The sequence below is a fragment of the Protopterus annectens genome, chromosome 2.part1, assembly GCF_019279795.1.
Source record: "Protopterus annectens isolate FY-2018-M chromosome 2.part1, PAN1.0, whole genome shotgun sequence".
NCBI lineage: Eukaryota > Metazoa > Chordata > Ceratodontiformes > Protopteridae > Protopterus > Protopterus annectens.
In genome coordinates this window covers 262,552,550-262,571,025 of record NC_056729.1, presented here as the reverse complement: position 1 = coordinate 262,571,025, position 18,476 = coordinate 262,552,550, and the positions used below count along the sequence as shown (strand labels likewise).

The 18,476-nt window shown below is 38.6% G+C and overlaps 1 protein-coding gene across 1 annotated transcript in view; it reads right to left on the bottom strand.

The window, feature by feature from the left end:
- The window catches only part of BANK1 (B cell scaffold protein with ankyrin repeats 1), a 1,951,135-nt gene that overhangs the window by 420,233 nt on the left and 1,512,426 nt on the right, over positions 1-18,476 (bottom strand). The window contains exon 11 of the mRNA XM_044063440.1: positions 5,349-5,530. Within this exon, the coding sequence (XP_043919375.1) occupies positions 5,349-5,530 (182 nt within the window). The remainder of the gene's footprint in view (positions 1-5,348; positions 5,531-18,476) is intronic.

The following is an 18,476-nucleotide window of genomic DNA, read 5'->3' as shown; positions in this document are numbered from 1 at the left end:
TAAGGCATACGTGCTGGAATCATGCACAAACATAGGTGTTGCGAGTAGAGAGCACTGCATTCATAAGGCTTATGTGGAATCATTCAAAAACATAGATGTTGTGAGTAGAGAGCACTGCATTCATAAGGCATATGTGAAATCATGCACAAACATAGGTGTTGTGAGTAGAGAGCATTGCATTCATAAGGCATATGTGGAATCATGCACAAACATAGGTATTGCGAGTAGAGAGCACTGCATTCATAAGGCATATGTGGAATCATGCACAAACATAGGTGTTGTGAGTAGAGAGCACTGCATTCATAAGGCATATGTGGAATCATGCACAAACATAGGTGTTGCGATTAGAGAGCACTGCATTCATAAGGCATATATGGAATCATGCACAAACATAGGTGTTGTGAGTAGAGAGCTCTGCATTCATAAGGCATATGTGGAATCATGCACAGACATAGGTGTTGCGAGCAGAAAGCACTGCATTCATAAGGCATATGTGGAATCATGCACAAACATAGGTGTTGCGATTAGAGTGCACTGCATTCATAAGGCATATGAGGAATCATGCACAAACATAGGTGTTGCGAGTAGAGGGCACTGCAGTTATAATTCATATGTGGAATCATGCACAAACATAGGTGTTGTGAGTAGAGAGCACTTCATTCATAAGGCATACATAGTGGAGTCATGCACAAACATAGGTGTTGCGAGTGGAGAGCACTGTATTCATAAGGCATATGTGGAATCATGCACAAACATAGGTTTTATGAGCAGAAAGCACTGCATTCATAAGTCATATGTGGAATCATGCACAAACATAGGTGTTGCGAGTAGAGAGCACTGCATTCATAAGGCATATGTGGAATCATGCACAAACATAGGTGTTGTGAGTAGAGAGCACTGCATTCATAAGGCATATGTGGAATCATGCACAAACATAGGTGTTGCGAGTAGAGGGCACTGCATTTTGTCTGGTGGCCATCATGGTGAGGGGTTAGCAGCACAGAGTAGAAGTCACCTGGCAACCTGCAAGAATATTGACCTAAGATCTCTGACTCTTTATCTCTTGTTTTGTGGATGGAGGGAAACAGAGTAGTCAGGGCGGAATGGTATTCAGTGGTTAGGGGAAATCAGAACCATAAAAGGAGAATACAAAAATAACTGAGAACATTTGAATGACTAATTAAAATGACTTACAGTAAAGATATCCATCAGGACCATCTAAATTTGTACGGGTTATGGCACAGATAAACTGGAAGTATATGAATGTCAGTAGTTGAATTTTAAGATGCAGCTTTAAATATGTCATAGGTCTTAGCCAAAGCTTCATTTTTGGATGTGCAGTGATCATTGGCCAGTTTTCAAACTGAGTTTCGTACATGTTTTTGAGTACTGCTACAGCAAAATCCAGCATACATCTTTGCACTTTGCATTGTAAGCTGTGATTGTCAAACCTAAAAAAGAGTAAGCAATCTTGATCAGAAAATCCAGAAACAGCACAGTGTCATTGTCAACCTGGTAAGTGGTTAATCAGGATAGGTGATGTTAGGAACAGAGGTCAAAATTGCAATATTAATTTCTTTAGAGACCAGAGACTACTCAGGCAAATCACTGTGTTGGTTTTGAATATGGTTTGTGATGGTGAGGTATGTTTCACTAGTGTTAATCCTCAGTGTCTTTTCAAAAAAGGCAAATGTTGCTCTCCTACTTTGGACACAAGAGTCTTTGTGGGTTCTGTTCAAGCAGCTTTATTTTATACAAACACATCACTATAAAAGTTCACTGACTTTAACGTAAGTAACTTATATACAAACTAACAACTGCAATCATGCATGCTCTCACTTAGGCTGCTCTTACAAAATGGCACTCAAGATTGTACATGTCTGCAATTTATACGTGAATGTACAGTCTTGATATTCTTCTTAAAGATACAGCACACTTCACTTGCAATCTGATCTACATCCTCCCTCTTTGAGAATAGATCATACAACGCTATGAGTCTGTTTAGCATGCAGAAATCACAGGTAATTCTGTGTCATGCATTACACAATACTAAGCGCACACACACACACACACACACACACACACACACATATATATATATATATATATACACATACAATCAAGTCCACGTTGTTGCGTATTTCACACTAGGCTTTGATACTCATCTGTATCATGTGCCATAAAACTGGGAATTAGATTTAGCAAATGGAACTGCCTCTTCAAAATGTTTGACTTGTGGAATGTTTGGAACATTTTCTGGAATGTAATCAGAATTTTGAAAATGTTATGGTGTGGAAACAGTGTCTGATTCCCTCAGATTTGAAGTCTGCATCACAGAAATAATGTGATGGTGATGATGATTCTGGTACAGGAAGAAAATGTCTATGGTTCCTTCTATATTCCACATCGTCAAAGACTACCAGGTAGGATCTTGGCTCGACACAGATGCCTGTAATCTGTCCAATTCAATCAAAACCTTTCGTTGTCTGGATTCGTACCATCTCTCCTTCCCTCAATGGATGAAGTAATCTGGTCGATCTGTCATAACTAGATTTCTGGATATTACACTTCTTAACCAAATGAGCCTTGATGGTTTTATTGTTCTTAGGTTTAGGCTTCAATAAACTGGAAGTAATGGGTAGCATAGTTCTGTTTGCTTAGAAAGTAGTCTTTGAGCAGGTGAGTGAAGAATATCATCACTGGGTATGTTTCTGAGATTAAGCAAATTCAGGAACACATGGGTATTGTCACACTTTGACCTTTCAAGTAACTGATTTGCATTCTGTATTGCACATTCAGCTAGACCATTTGACTGTGGATATTCGGGACGACTAATGACATGTACAAATTCCCATTCTTCTTCTTCTTTCAGCTTTTCCCTGTTCGGGGTCACCACAGCGGATCACCTGTCCACTCATGATTGGCAGTGGAGTTGTACAGTGTCGAGTTGCCAGCCCGGCACCCAACCTTCCACAGAAGGCACACACATGCATGCACTCATGCCTAGGGCCAATTTAGAGTGTCCAATCCACCTACAGCATGTCTTTGGGAAGTGGGAGGAAACCAGAGCACCCGGAGGAAACCCACGTGACCACAGGGAGGACATGCAGATTCTGCACAGAAGGCACCCCATTCTTTTGCAAATTTCTGAAACAAATGGCTAGTAAATTGAGTATCATTGTCAGAAAGAACTTTGTGTGGACTTTTGTAACCAATCAGCATGTCTCTATCTGTTTAAATACAGCATTTCTGTTTTGGCTCCTTGCTGTACACTGAAGAAGGCTAGGTTTTCAACCATTGCCGAAACCGGTTTGTTTTGGATGCCAATATGCTGTTGGGGTAGTTTTTAATAAACTACTCTTTTTTTGACACAATCTACCTGCTGCTGGCTCATTTCTTGTTTTTGGACTTTGTGTGGACTACCATGAACTGAGAAATGATGTTTCAACTTAGTAATAACAGCACTGGATGTTAGGTTAGGTAGTAGATCAATCTCAAACCAATTTGAATATCCAAAGTAGTATTGATTGTTCCACTCAAAGATATCAGCTGGAACTGTTGACCAAAGTAGTTCAGGAACTGGACATAGCTTAAGTGGTTTGCTTTGCAAATGTGGTCTAGTACTATTGCATACTGAACAATAAGAAAGTACTTTATTAATGTCTTTTGGTAATGAAGGCCAAAATACTAATTCTCTCACTCTTCTCTTAGTGGATGCGGGTCCTGGGCGACCAAAAGGCAAACTCTGGATATATTCTTGTTGTAAGGAAGTAGCAACAACAATTTTAGGACCTTTGAAAATAATGCCATCTTCCATCAGAAATTCATCTCTGTAAGGAAAATAGGTTTGCACTTCAGGTGGTACGCTAGATTGCTTTGATGGCCATCCGACATTAATGTAGTGATTGAATGTCTGCAAAATAGGATCAGTCTGAGTGTGATCTCTCAACTCATCAAGTCTAGTGGTAGAAAATTATGCACTGACATCACATTAAAGTCAAAATTCTCTGCCTCAAGTTGTTCTGTCATATTTCCGGGCGATCTGGATAAGGTATCAGCCAGATAGAGCAATCTGCCTTTCGTGTAGACCACTTTGAGGTGTACTTTTGCAATATGAGCATCATACTTCATAATCTCGCTGGAACAGAATGCATAGGTTTCTTTAGAATAGTAACTAGAGGTCCTTGATCAGTTTCAATCTGAATAGCTTGACCATAAATATAATCATGAAACTTAGAACATGCAAATACTATTGCCAAAAACTCCTTCTCAGTCTGAACATACTGCATCTCAGTTTGGGTTAGTGTTCTAGATACTTAGGCTACTAGTCAACCTCTGTGCCAAGACCAAATTTTGAAGCATGACAGGAAAGAGTAACTGGTTTGATCACATCATAGTATCTTAAGGTAGATAGACCTTTTTCAACCATGACCTAGGTCCATAGGATAAGAACTGCATTTGCATAGAATACAGAAGAAATAACACAACAAATATTTACGATACACTTTGAGAGAATTCCATTGTAACAGATGAACTGTTGACAAGAGAGAATAAAGTGTTTACAAACTAGTTTGAAGAGCACTTGTTTACAGTATATATACAGTAGAGTTACAGAAACACTTAGTTTACTGACCACTTGGGCGAATGACTACAACACATGATAGCAGACATTCATGTAAAATACATACAGTTCCTATACAGATTAATCATATTTATATTACAAGACATTTATCGACACAGTCATTTAAATAGCAGCATAGTGCTCTACAGAATCGATGATCAGATTCATGGCAAATACAAACAAAAATTTCAATGTAAATCTGTTTTACACACACACACACACACACACACACACACACACACACACACACACACACACACACACATATATATATATATATATATATTCCCATTTCTTGGAATGTAGCTTTGGTATAAAACCATGCAGGTTGAAGTCTGTTTTGCTGTCCATTCTGTGTGACCAAATGAAGCCTATCTTAATTCCATTAACTACTTTTATGTAAAATCTTTTTTTTGTTTGCATTTTAGATGTTTGTACACTCTTGAGAATGATATGTGGGGAGGGAAGACATGAGTTAAAACAATGTAGACATTTTGGTAACATGTTGGTACAATTTTTTTAATCAGAATAATAAAATATAATTGTGTGTGTGTGTATATGTGTGTTTGTGTGTAATATAATTGTGAGTGTGTGTGTGTGTGTGTGTGTGTGTGTGTGTGTGTGTGTGTTGTGGGGATCAAATAAAAGTGCACATTTGTAAATATATGGACAACATTTTTAATCCTTTGTGAAGAAAACAAAAATCATGACAATATGCTTTTGTTACCTTCTGAAGATAATCCAGCTTCCTTTGCTCAGCTTGCCATTCTTCAAATTTGCTCAGAGCCTCATCCATTGTCATTTCCCCCATCTTAACTTTCTCTTGTAACCAAATCAGCTCCTCTTGACCTGAGCCGACATGATATGTAACTGTATCGTAGTCTGTGCTATACTCTGTTGGTTTTGCACCTGTAAATTCATAAAACAGAAACTAATTTAGAATTAAGTGCTTCATTCTAGTTTTTAGATTACAGTGCCTAAAATATAAATGGCATCATGAAAGAACATTTTTTTTATTTTACAAATAATACTTTCATATTATTATAACTAATTATTTTGTTTTAAGCACTTTGAGTTATTTGTCTTATTTTATTTACTCTTTGGTGACTGGATTAGTCACTAGGTCAGTGTCCTCTTTTTTGAGGTGACCTAAAGTAGTGTTCATACAGATTGGAGGAAATTTAACAAGGACAGTGGGGAACTTCCCCTACGCTTTTTTCAATAAGTGGCATTGGATCTTTTACACCCAGCTCAGGTATATTAGACCTATCTCATCCAAATGATTTTTATTGCTGAATTGTTTTGCTGCTTGGTTTTGTTTATAATTGTATGCTGTTGAGGTTTCAGCACCCAAACAAAGAAATAAATAAAACATTAAAAAATATGTAAATGAACTTCATATGTTTTCTGTGTGTGGATTCTGTCAAAAAATGCCTTTCTAACATTGCGTTAAGTCTTTCATGTAAAGACTCTGTAAGAATGTCTCTGAAGTTGCATGATTTTCAGACCTATCTATGTTTAGACCATGCAATGACGACAATGTTTAAAATACTGTGTATAAATAATCTTTCTGGTCAAGTTATCAAGTTATTTTTTTCTTGTATTTTATTTATGTGACCAGTCATTACTGTATGATAGTGTGTACATTTTAATTAACAAAAACATTTGCAATAATTTGTATGTATATGTGCAAGTGTGTGTGTGTGTGTGTGTGTGTGTGTGTGTGTGTGTGTGTGTGTGTGTGTATATATATATATATATATATATATATATATATATATATGGATCTATGTTGTAACATCAAAAGTACGTTTCAGCAAAATGTACATGAGCAAACTCACTTTCGCTGAAAAAAAAACATTCCAAAAAACCCTACACAAATAAAACAGTACTCACATTAATGCAGTGGGGCAAGCCCCCCTGCACCCCCCCATGTAGGGGGTGTATGCCCCCCACATCCCTTCTACTTTAATATTCTCACTCCGAGATCGCACTACAGTGGGGAAAAGGGAATATTCCCTTATCCCAGCTGTACCACAATCTAGCAACAGTTTGCTTAGTTGTACAATCAACACTACACGTTGATGTTCAACTAAATCTACATGCAAACTGCATGCTTTTTTTCTTTTTCTTTTTTTTTTTTTTGCGAAAGTGCATTTTTGATAAAATCCTCTTTTGCTAATGTGAATTAGCTCAAGTACGTTTCGATTAACATACTTTTGATATTCAGACTAGGACCCATATACATATGTGTGTGTGTGTGTGTATATCTATATATCTATATATATATATAGATAGATAGATAGATAGATAGATAGATATTAATATATATATATGCATATATTTCCATTTTAAATATTATTGTTATAATGCTGAGATAAACTGTCATGTGGTGAAGCACCTTCAGAAACAGTCTTGTGTCACTGGAATGCAAACAACAGTAGGAACATCTAGAGTTCAGGAGCAGTTTCCATTCCTATTAGAGCACTCACAACAGCCAGAGATGGAGAAATTCTAGCAAAGACTGCATGTACTACAATGGCTCCAGCATACATGCATTAGAGGCACGCAGATGGTGGCATAACACCTCCTGTTTTAGAGATTAAAGACTTCCAGATGTCCTCCTTCAAAAACCCAGTAAACATCATATTATTTCTTCAGTTTCTTGCGTTCAGCCATTAGCCAAGGAAGTGCAATAGCTGTATTTGTTGTACTTTTTCATTTTTCATGCACACTAGTATACCAATGGAAAATAAATTAACCATTTACAAATCATAACTGCTATGTCTGGGTGCACATGTCACCATTTTTACTGAGAAAATACTGTCTTAGATATCATGTAAAATTAGGAGCATGTTCCCCTTCTTATGCAATGGGATTACATTGGATCAGGGCTTGGAGTATGGCTTCCTGTTCTGTAAATGCACAATATTAACACCAGTGAGTATTATAGGGGTGATCATTTCCTTTTTCTAATGCAAACTTCACAAGAAATTACAGGAAAAACCATCATGAGCTATTTGTGCTGGAAATAAACTGGGGGGGGGGGCAGGGCATTGCATAAAGCCCTACTATGTAAACAGTCTGATATGTTCATATCACTTACATTATTATGGACTTCTTGTGTAGCTGCTTCTAATCTGTGGGTTGACAGGTATTCAGAATGTTTTCGTAAACTCTGTGTGAGTATATGGGTTGCATTATTAAGTTGTTTGTGGCTGCACAGATTAGGCAATGTGGTAGCAACATCATTGATTGATAAAGTGTTTCAAGACCATATAAATAGGACTTTGCATCATTTAAAAGAGCTCATAATGTAGCTGCCTAAAGTGATGTCTGTACTGTTTATTATCATTTATTAATATCAGTGAAAACAGAACATGACCGAATCTCTGTACATTATAATTTAACCTGTATTGCTGTTAAGATTAAGTAAGCAACTACATTTGCATCTCCCGCTGGGAGGAAACTGGGACTTGCAACATATTAGGCAATTACAATTGCTAAATGCAGAAGCACATCTAAAGAAGTAAATTCCCCTTGAGTACCTTGTTCCCCATTGGCCCTTTTTTTCAATTATAAAGGAATTCCCAATACTATTCTAGCATGTCCAAAGGTCAGTTGTCAATCTCCTCTCTGGTCCAGCTGGTGAATCTGGGAATCTTGAGGCAATGTTACAACTGCCTCATGTACACAGACAACCCTCTCCTCCTCCCAACAAATTCCAACACATGTGAGAGATGCAACCATATAGCCAAACTGGAGGCTAAGCTCTCTCAACTCAGTACTGGCGTAACCAGTCAGGAGGAGAAGGAAACCACACTCACTACAATTCCAGTCTCACATAGACCTACCACGACAACAAACCAAACACATAAACACACAAAAACATACTGAGGCTCTAAATAAAATCTGCCTAAGCAGCAGAGACCTCCAAAGCAGACACCCAAGCAACCGCTACCCCAAAACAAAACACGTGCAACACATAGCTCACAAAGCCAGTGTGCCGAACAGTCACAGCCCTTAAGGCTAAACAACACACCTGATACACTTGCAATAGGTGACTCTATCGTCAGGCACACTGACGTCCCGCTCACCAGGCTGAACAAGGAGAAGGTCACGGTGAGCTGCCTGTCAGGCGCTAGGATCCGCCACATAACACAAGCACTCAGGTCACTCCAAGGCAAGTACAAATATGACTCAGTCATTGTCCATGCTGGTGTGAATGACCTGAGACGTACCTCCCTGGGCTACATGAAAAGAGACATAGAGGAGCTCTCTGAGCATGTAGCCCAGGCCGGTATGACCCTGACCTTGAGTAGCATCTTACCCTCACCAAGAATGATGCCACAATATGAAGACAAGATGATCAATTTCAACAATTGGCTTAAGTGTTGGTGTCATTCAAAGGGATCCAATGCCTGTCAGCCTGGGATGACATGCTCGACAAGCCACGATGCTTCGCTAGGGACGGCTTGCACCTGTCACCCCTGGGCTTTCGGATATTGGCAAAGGCTCTTGCTACCCCATAGTGCCTTTTTTAGGCAAGGCTCAAAAGACAAACCCACCTCCATAGGTATCACAAGGGATAAGAAACTAAGAGTAATGCTACTCAACGCCAGAAGTCTAAACCTCAAGATGCACACACTCAAAACTCTCCTTAGCATGGAGAACATCGATATCTGTGCAGTAACAGAAACCTGGTTCAAGGCTCCCGAGAGCACCCCAGCACTACCAGGTTATACCTCATACCATGCTTTTTGGACCCAAAACTTGGACCGAACCACAAAAGGAGGGGGAGTATCAATATTTGTCAAAGATACCCACACCTCCAGGTTGGTGGCACAGCACGAAGCATCAGAGACTATCCATGTGCAACTAACTGTGGGTAAAACTGCCTTCCAGTTTATAGCCTGCTACAGACTACCCTCCCAAACACAGGAACCCCACTTGGCCTTCCTGAGAATACTGGAAAATATGAAGGTCTCTCCAAACACCATTATATTGGGCGACTTCAACTACCCAAACATAGACTGGGAGCATTACTCTAGCTCCAACACCCTAGCCCAAAGGTTCCTAGAATTTATAAACTCAAATGCTATGGAAGAACTTGTTACCACTCCCACAAGAGGGGAAAACATACTGGACCTGATCATCACCAACATGGGGACACTATGCTCCAGACCAGAAGTGTATCCCTCACTGGTAAGATCAGACCATAAACTAATCTCACTGGATATTCACATCCCGACCCCACCCCCTGCCCAGAAAACCACAGTGAAAAACTTCTCTAAAGCAAATTTCACACGCCTCAAAACCGAGGCTAAATCCTTCAAAGCCCCCGGGCCTGTGGAAAATATGGCCCAGACCGCAGAATCCTTTATAAACGCATTCTATGAACACCTTCAGGAATGCATGGATCATGCAATCCCAAATAAAACCAAGACCCAATCCTCCAAAGGCAGACGTCCTGTCTGGTGGACCCCAGCCATAAACAAACTATACAATAGAAGGAGGAAGCTACTACATGATAGAGCAAAATCCCAAAAAGGGAAGGCATCTCTGATCAATATTAGCAAAAACTACGGGCACTCATAAAATCGTCTAAGGCCAGCTTCGAGAGAAAAATTGCACAGGACACTAAGGATAATCACAAGGCTTTCTTTAGTTATGTTAGGAACCTGGGTGGGAATTCCCAGATATGCTCAGAATTAGTCCAAAATGACAAAAATACACCGAGCCCACAGACATTGCCAACATCCTAGCTGACAGGTTCAGTGCAAACTTCTCCCCCTCTCCCCACCAAAAGGACAAATATCTATCCCAACAGAGTGCTGCCCCTGACATCTCAGATGCTCAGGTAAGAGCGCCCTCTCCAAAGCAAAAACACAGCATCAATGGGACCAGATGGTGTCCCGGCTGCCCTACATGAACTCCAAGAAGAGCTAAACCCAAACATAAAACTACTGTTCAATCTTAGCCTTACTACAGGATATGTACCCAAAGAGTGGCGTACAGCAACAGTGGTCCCTCTCCACAAAGGTGGTGCCTCAACGGATCCTGGAAACTATCACCCCATAAGCCTGACTAGCTTGGTCTGCAAAGCTATGGAAAGGATCATCATGGACCTCATAAATAAAGATATTGGGGACCTACAGACACTGGATCCTACCCAGTTTGGCTTTGTTAAGGGCAGATCCTGCCCCTTAAACCTGGTCGATTTCTTTGAAACAGTCACCAAGGCCATTGACGAGGGGAAGGTGGTCCACACAGCCTACCTGGACCTCGCAAAAACCTTCGATACAATACCCCACTCGGCATTATAGATAAGCTCACCAGCTTAGATATAAACCCCTATGTCACTAGATGGGTTGCAAACTGGCTCAAGGACAGAACCCACATGGTTAGAATTGCTGGAGCCATGTCAGACTCCAAACCAGTTACAAGTGGCGTCCCACAAGGCTCAGTCCTGGGACCTCTCTTGTTCGGTATATATTTCTCGGCGGTACAGGCCAACACGGAAGGACTGTGGCTGACCAAGTTCGCAGATGACTGCAAACTGGGTGCCATAATCAACTCTCCAGCCGACACAAGCATCCTCCAAAAGGGCCTCATAGAAACAGACAACTGGTGCCAGAGCCATGGCCTCAAGCTAAACGCCAAAAAGTGTATAGTCATCCCCTTTGGCAAAAACAAAGTGCCCACAAATTACCACATAGGTGGTAATCCATTAAGTACAGAAGAAGTCATTAGGGACCTGGGTACCCAAGTTGATAGCAATCTCTCATTTGACAACCACATGGCCAAAGTGGTTAGAAAAACATTTTATATAGCCCACCAAATCATGAAGGGATTCACATCTAGATCAGGGGAGGTCATCGTTTACTCATCCCTCATCAGGCCCATAATTGAGTACAATGCCCCTTTTGGGATGTACCTTACCAGACACCTGCAGCAACTGGAAAGACCCCAAAAGTACCTCACCAAGAGGATCAAAGGGCTCAAACAGATGCCATATGCTGCCCGGTTAAAGAAACTCCAGCTCTACTCAGTGGCATACCGCCTGCTCAGAGGCGATCTGTGCCTGATGTATAAAGCCATGTCCAACCCGGAATTAATGGACATGCTGCACCTCAGAAAATCCAAATCCCATCGAGCTACGCTCGAGAGACTTGAACCTCAGCACTGAAATAAATAGGACATGCTGGAGGGACAGATTCATAACCCAGAGGCTCCCTTCACTCTGGAATAAAATCCCAGTCCAGGTTAGGCAGAGTCCCACATTGACTCTCTTCAAGAGGAATCTTGATGAGTGGATGGGAGATCGTAGGTTTACCCCGGGTATTACTTCTGTGTCACTGTTAGACAGAGGCACAGTATACTAACCTCAAAAAAAGGCATAGCAAAATTAATTTAAAATGGGTGGCGAAAGCCAAACACACTCCGGCTAGGCTTATAAATGCCCTAGGGCAGATAGCCTAGTATGAACCTATGAACCTATAAAAAGGTTTTATATCACTTTTAAGTACTTACATCAAGTTCAATTACAACAAGTTAGAGGTGATGATTAGCATAGCATGTGGTATGTTGATTGTGGTTGTTTTTTGCTATAATTTAGAAAATGTGAGGAAACTGGATGGTTGATGCAAAGCTACTGAGTTTGTATCATGCTATGTCATACTTAGGTAGATAAATGCATGGATATGTTTAGTTTCACTTATATTAGTTCACAGTGAAATGTCTTAATATATGGGGACAAATAGGTATCACTGTGAATTCCTGCATGTTACACCAGTATTAAATGACTCAGAGTCTCAAATTTCCAAATGATAGCAGGGTACCTGTGGGAATCTCTATGTCTGCAACAAGGCCAGGCAACTAGTTCCAACACTGATTTTAGCTGGGAGGTGGGGCATTCTGAGCATACTGACCCACAAACGCATTTTGAATTATAGTGCTTTTCCCTTGTGAATACCACTTGTACATAGTCTTAGGGGATTGGACTCTAGTATGTGGTGTTTGGGAAATCCTGAAACTCCCAGTCACCCTGAATTCTACTTCCCAAAATAAAAAAAAACAAACAATTTGAGAAATACTTTGATGAAATCCTCACTGATGTACCTACAGGTGCAGCTGGGATTCTGTCCTGGGTTATTATACTGTGCAAGCATCTTAAACATCACACCCTTCACCGTGTACTCTGTGGAAACCAGACGTAGTAAAGCTCATACCCAAGCACCCAAACCTGAAAGCCCAAATGACTCTAGACCAGTTTTAATCTTACCCACCCTACACAAAATCTATGCACAGTTGAACTTTGCCATACTTGCAGAATATACCCATATGCCCAAAAATACAGACTCCTCTTTCCACATCAGCCAGGCTTAGGCTGGTTGTAGTACCATGTCAGCTTTATACACTCTCACTGCTGATATTCTCATGAACACAGACAAGAGATTAAAATGTGTTATCTTCACTGACCTGACAAAAGCCTTTGATTTGCTGAATCATTATCTTTGATTAAAATCCTTTATGTCCGCAGGAATCAGCTATGGTTCTTTTCTATGTTGCAGATACTTCAGAGGGAAGAGGCTTTAAAGTTCAAATTAGAGACTCATTTTCACTGTCTTTACCTCTAATCAAAGGAGTACCTCAAAGATCTATTTTATATCCTCTACTTTTTATTAATCATTTCTACCCATGTACCTCACACCGTTTAATAACGCCTTTCCTCTCTGCCGTCAAAGTCGAACTTGAAGAAAACAAAGGCATTATGATGGCCCAGCTAGAACATCGCCTCTCAATAATAGCCAGAATGGAATATCATTGCAACATCCTTCAGTGGGCAAAATGGCAGGTGCACTCTACTCCTAGCCTACAGACCTTCCGCCTTTTTTGCCAGAAAATTTTGTATAGGATACGGTACCTATAAGCTAAGATCTCACTCCTATGAAAACCCCTCCTTACTTACCCCCAGCAGAAGACTTCATGGCACTTACCACAATTTCTCAACATTAGCCCCATACATATGGGAAAACTTTCCACTGCCGATATGTTCACTCGTTTTCTAACAAGCCTTCCATACCCAGTTTAAAAAACATTTGACTCATGAAGCCCACTGCAAGTGTTGTACAATAGGTAGCATAACGTAAATCCCTCTTGACTCTCACGTTCGTCTATCATACTCTGTCTGCTCTACATGTGAGATCTTCCTCTACACCATTCCCTTATCTTTCACATGTTCCTTTCACCTTACTGCAACTTTTCCTTCCATGCTTCTATCCTCCCTTCCCCCATATATCTAATTGCATATATCGTTTATAATCAAATTTACTATGTATGCTGCATTTTTGCCCGTTATATAATTTGTTTTATAGTGTGAATGTTGAATGGTGATTTTTCAGTTATAGTTTTTCTCATTAATAGTGCTGATAAGCATGCTTATAAGACATTCTTTATTATGTATGCATCATTTGAAACTGTCAGCTTTATTATCTTTTAGCTATTGTCTTCTCTCAGGCTGAGGATGTTAACAAACAGAATAAAATAAAAAAAAAAAAAGCAAGCAAACAATTGTAGGTAACATTTTTCTTTTTCATTTTATTTTTATGGTTGTTTTCTAGTCTTAATACAATACTGACTGTTGTTGCAGTTGTAGCCCGTAAAAGGACAACTCATACTTCTGTTCTATACATACTTAGTGTGCTAGGTGTATGTGTGTGGGAGGTTAGGTTAGGATCACATCCAGGGTTTTAGTTTATGGGCAAGTGGACTAATAGGATTTATGTCATTTTGGTTTCATATGGTAGTGAAAATATAAACAACGAAGCTAGGTCTCCACATACAACGGTATGCAAACTTTACCTTACCTTTCGGACAAACATTCTATTTTAGTAAGAAATGCTGGGTTAGATGATAGAAGATAACAAACTCATAAACTGGAACAATAATGACATACAGATGGCAAAGAAAAAGAAGCTTTTCTGGCACCATCTATACTATATGAATTTGAATACCGGCCACATTGAGAAACATCATATATGAGGTGACAGCTATAGAATTTACAGAAAACGTGGGTTAGTCACACATTTGTGCAGGCAATAACAACTCCCAAGGAGTGGCAGTATTTGCCATAAATGTCTTCAAAAGTGACATACAGCAAATTAATAGGGGCATAAATAAGGATCAACCGATTTATAGTCGTCTCTGTCTGTCCACACTGTGGTGACAAAACTGATTTCCTGTATGAAAGGGACTGCTCTCATAGTGTAATAGTGGTAAGGAACCTGAATATATATTTAGAGAGTAAAGAGCAGTGAAGAAGACCTGCTGAAATTACTCATAGAAACTTACAACTCGTGGATCTCATTTAAATCCAGGTACCTAATGAGCAGAGAATTTACTGGAAGCACATAGGTCATGATTATGAATAAGCTTGTTTTTCATCTCAGCTGTTTAGTGAATAACCTGGAAAAGGCAAGGATAAGCTAAGGAATAATTGTGATAATTCCTTGATAGGACTGTATCGATAAAATGATAGGGGATCCAGGACTCATAATTCTTGTCAACTAAATATGTCATATTTACAAGATGGGAAGTTAAATGCACTATAAGGGATGATTTGGCCACTTAACTATGATATAAGGTGGGAATCCCCAAAGCTGCCTTGTAGGGTTACTTTTCAGTAAAGCTTCATTCAAAACCAAAAACATCTAAAAAAAGGTATTTTGGCTCAGGAAGAAGCCGTCTCAAAACCTGAATAAGAAGTTCAAAAGAAATTTGATAAAAGAAAATGCTGGTGTTTTAACGCAATTGAGAGTAAAATTCACAGTAAGCACCTTTCTATGAAAGAAGATCCATTGCAAGATTTGCAGACTGGAGTCAGACTCTATTGAAGCTGCTAGCCAACACCCTTAAATCAGATCTGCTAAAAACAGCACAACTAAAGTAGTAGAGAACAGTACATTCTATATTGATTTTAAAGTGCTCATAGGTCAGTTCATGCACACATTCACTGACCTGCATTCAGATGATAATCCACACATCACACACAAGAAAATATCTAAAGACCTAACCAATTTTAAAGTGCACATCTTATTTCCAGTTAGTACTAACAAGTTTGAACAAGGCATAAGTATAGAGGAAATACTTGTAATAATTGTTAGACCGAAGGCAATTAGCACTAAGCCCTGATGACTTTACACCTCCTTTTTTATAAAACATTTCAATATGAAGTATACTTATCAACCCCTATAATTCTCTTTACATACATGTCTTACATATGGATTCATACCACTGTTAATGCTGACATGACAATTTTATTTATTTTTATTTATTTAACATTTGTTAACCGGGCTAGTCCAGCTGGATATATTTCCATTTTCAGCAGAGGCCCGAGGAGAAAAGCTCCAATTGTAAAACATACCACCACCACACCAAAAGGTTTAAAATAGACAAAAAGGAATTAGCTATAAAATTATATTATAAATTTAGACAAAAGGACATACTAAACTAGATACATCATACATTTACAGAACATTTTACAGCATGTAAGTCTAGGGCAATCCCAAGACACTATTAGAAAATACCTTTAAAACTTTGGTAAATCTAGTTTATGCAGACAGTTACTTTTCCTAAGGATTATATGCTAGACATATTATTAGAAAAAAAAAGGAAGGGGGAGAAAAAAAAAGGAGGGTATATTAATTAAGAGGCAGGGAATACTACCAACAGGGTACATTGATATCTCAGCAGACAAGAATCTAATTGTTGTCAAGTAGTAGAGATTACTTAAGTACTTTCTAATTTAGGGGAGAATATAGGAAAGAGACTAGGATAGTGGGAGGCCAAGAGATGACAATGAGAAGTCCAGGTCTGATTAATCATTTGTGTCAAACTTTATATATAGCTTTCAGGCAGGCTTTGTGGTACACTAGCAAATGCAAGATCATAATATATTCTTGGTGTTATTTAAATCTCTCTAATTATGAGAAGTATGCGAAGGAAACCATTTTGCAACTAAATGCCTCCAATGCCTCTGGCAGGGTACTTATATAATGTTTATTCTCTGTCTCTTTGACAGTGGTAGCTTTCACAACTCGAGAATAAAAAGCACACTGCTGTCAAAGGTTGGTCAAAAAAATCTAACAGAATGAAATGACCAACCACCAAAGCTGAAATATGAAGTTTTTATTTGGTAAGCAATTTTTTCCTGGAGGCACTTCATCAGACCTTTTTTTAAGGAAGACATCGAATAACAACAGAGAAAGGATAGGCAAGTAGGCACTCATATAGAAATAACTTCACTTGCTTCAGAGATTTTAAATCATAACCAGTTAAATGTATTTAATTTGTGTTTATATGATTGTAATGATGCAAAATGATATTTTGAAGCTAGGACTTTAATTTACTTCTTCCAGGAGGGGGAATAGTGTTAAAAATGTATGTGATTTTGAATTGTTTGTCCATAAATCAAGTTTACACTTGGATTACGCTGTCTGTTAGTACTGAAAATGTTTTTGACTGTAACACATTATGTAAATCAAATACTTAATAGTTTTTTAAAATCTTTTTATTAACAATTTTTAATAATTCAATACAAAATAGTAACAGACAATGCACAACCAAAACAATGAAAGTAATATAGACTTATATACAACAAATAACTATTTACAGATATGCCTTATGTCCAACAAAATAGATAAGTTAACAGAGATTAAGCTAGAAGGATATCAAATAAAGTATCCCAATATTCAGTAAAATGTGTACTAAGTCTACGTGTATTTCAGATATTTGTGGGTAAGTGTTTGGTAGCAAGTTGTTTAAATCCATCCCAAGTGAGTAGAGATCTATCCTTCCAATTAAGGGTGATATAAAGTTTGACAAGGAAAAAAGAGTGTTATTAAAATACTAGTCTGAAATTTGGATAATCCTGTAGAGGGGATATGTAATATTGCGAATTTCCAGGACAAAATCATTTTTTCATATCCTTTTTTTTCCAATTGTATCCTAAGTGAGCACCAGAGTCTATAACAGCATTTGCAGCTCCAAAAATATGAAGCAGGTGAGCACTGTGATTGGTACATTGGGGACAGAGGGGAGAGGAGGAGGGATTAATTTTAGAAAGTATGGCAGGGGTGAGGTATGCATTGCTTAAGATCATAAGTTGGGTATAGTTAAGTTTTTTAAGGGGATTAAGTTGTAAAGAGAGTTGAATAGCTTGGGAGATTTGGTTAGGGGTAATGGAGGGATCCTGGTCTTTCCAGTAGTTTGAAAACATTTGATCATTTTGGGTTCAGATAGAAAGAATAAGTTTGTATGAATTAGAAATAATTTTATTCTTGAGTAAGAGGAGGTTCCATATGGATTTGCAGGCTTTAATATCATTTAGATTTAGAGAGGTATCTTCCAAGGTGTTACAACAAAGTTCACAGATTTGTCTCAAGATGATTGTATAACTTTTGGGTAGAGACATGTGTAGCCTTATTTCAGATAATTAATTATTTCTGAGCGGAAAGAGATCTGCTATAGTTAACTCTCTGATAAGGGGGTATTTATCCAGATTGATCATTTTGTTGTTCAGTCTAAGGTTGTGGTTGAGGTGGAATGGTTGCAGGCTATTAAAAACAATGGCCAGTTTTAGAGATTTAAAAATCTTGTGAAAAATAGTTATTTCATGCTTAATGGTTGATAGTAATTTTAAGTTTTTAAGGTTTTCTGTATTCAGAAAGGGGAGAGCTTTGGAGTTAAAGCTGAATGTTTTGATATAGTTATAGTATAATTTTACCCATGCATTATACCAGGTAGACAAATTGGGAGCATATTGTTATTATCTAGTTACCACTGATAATATCGT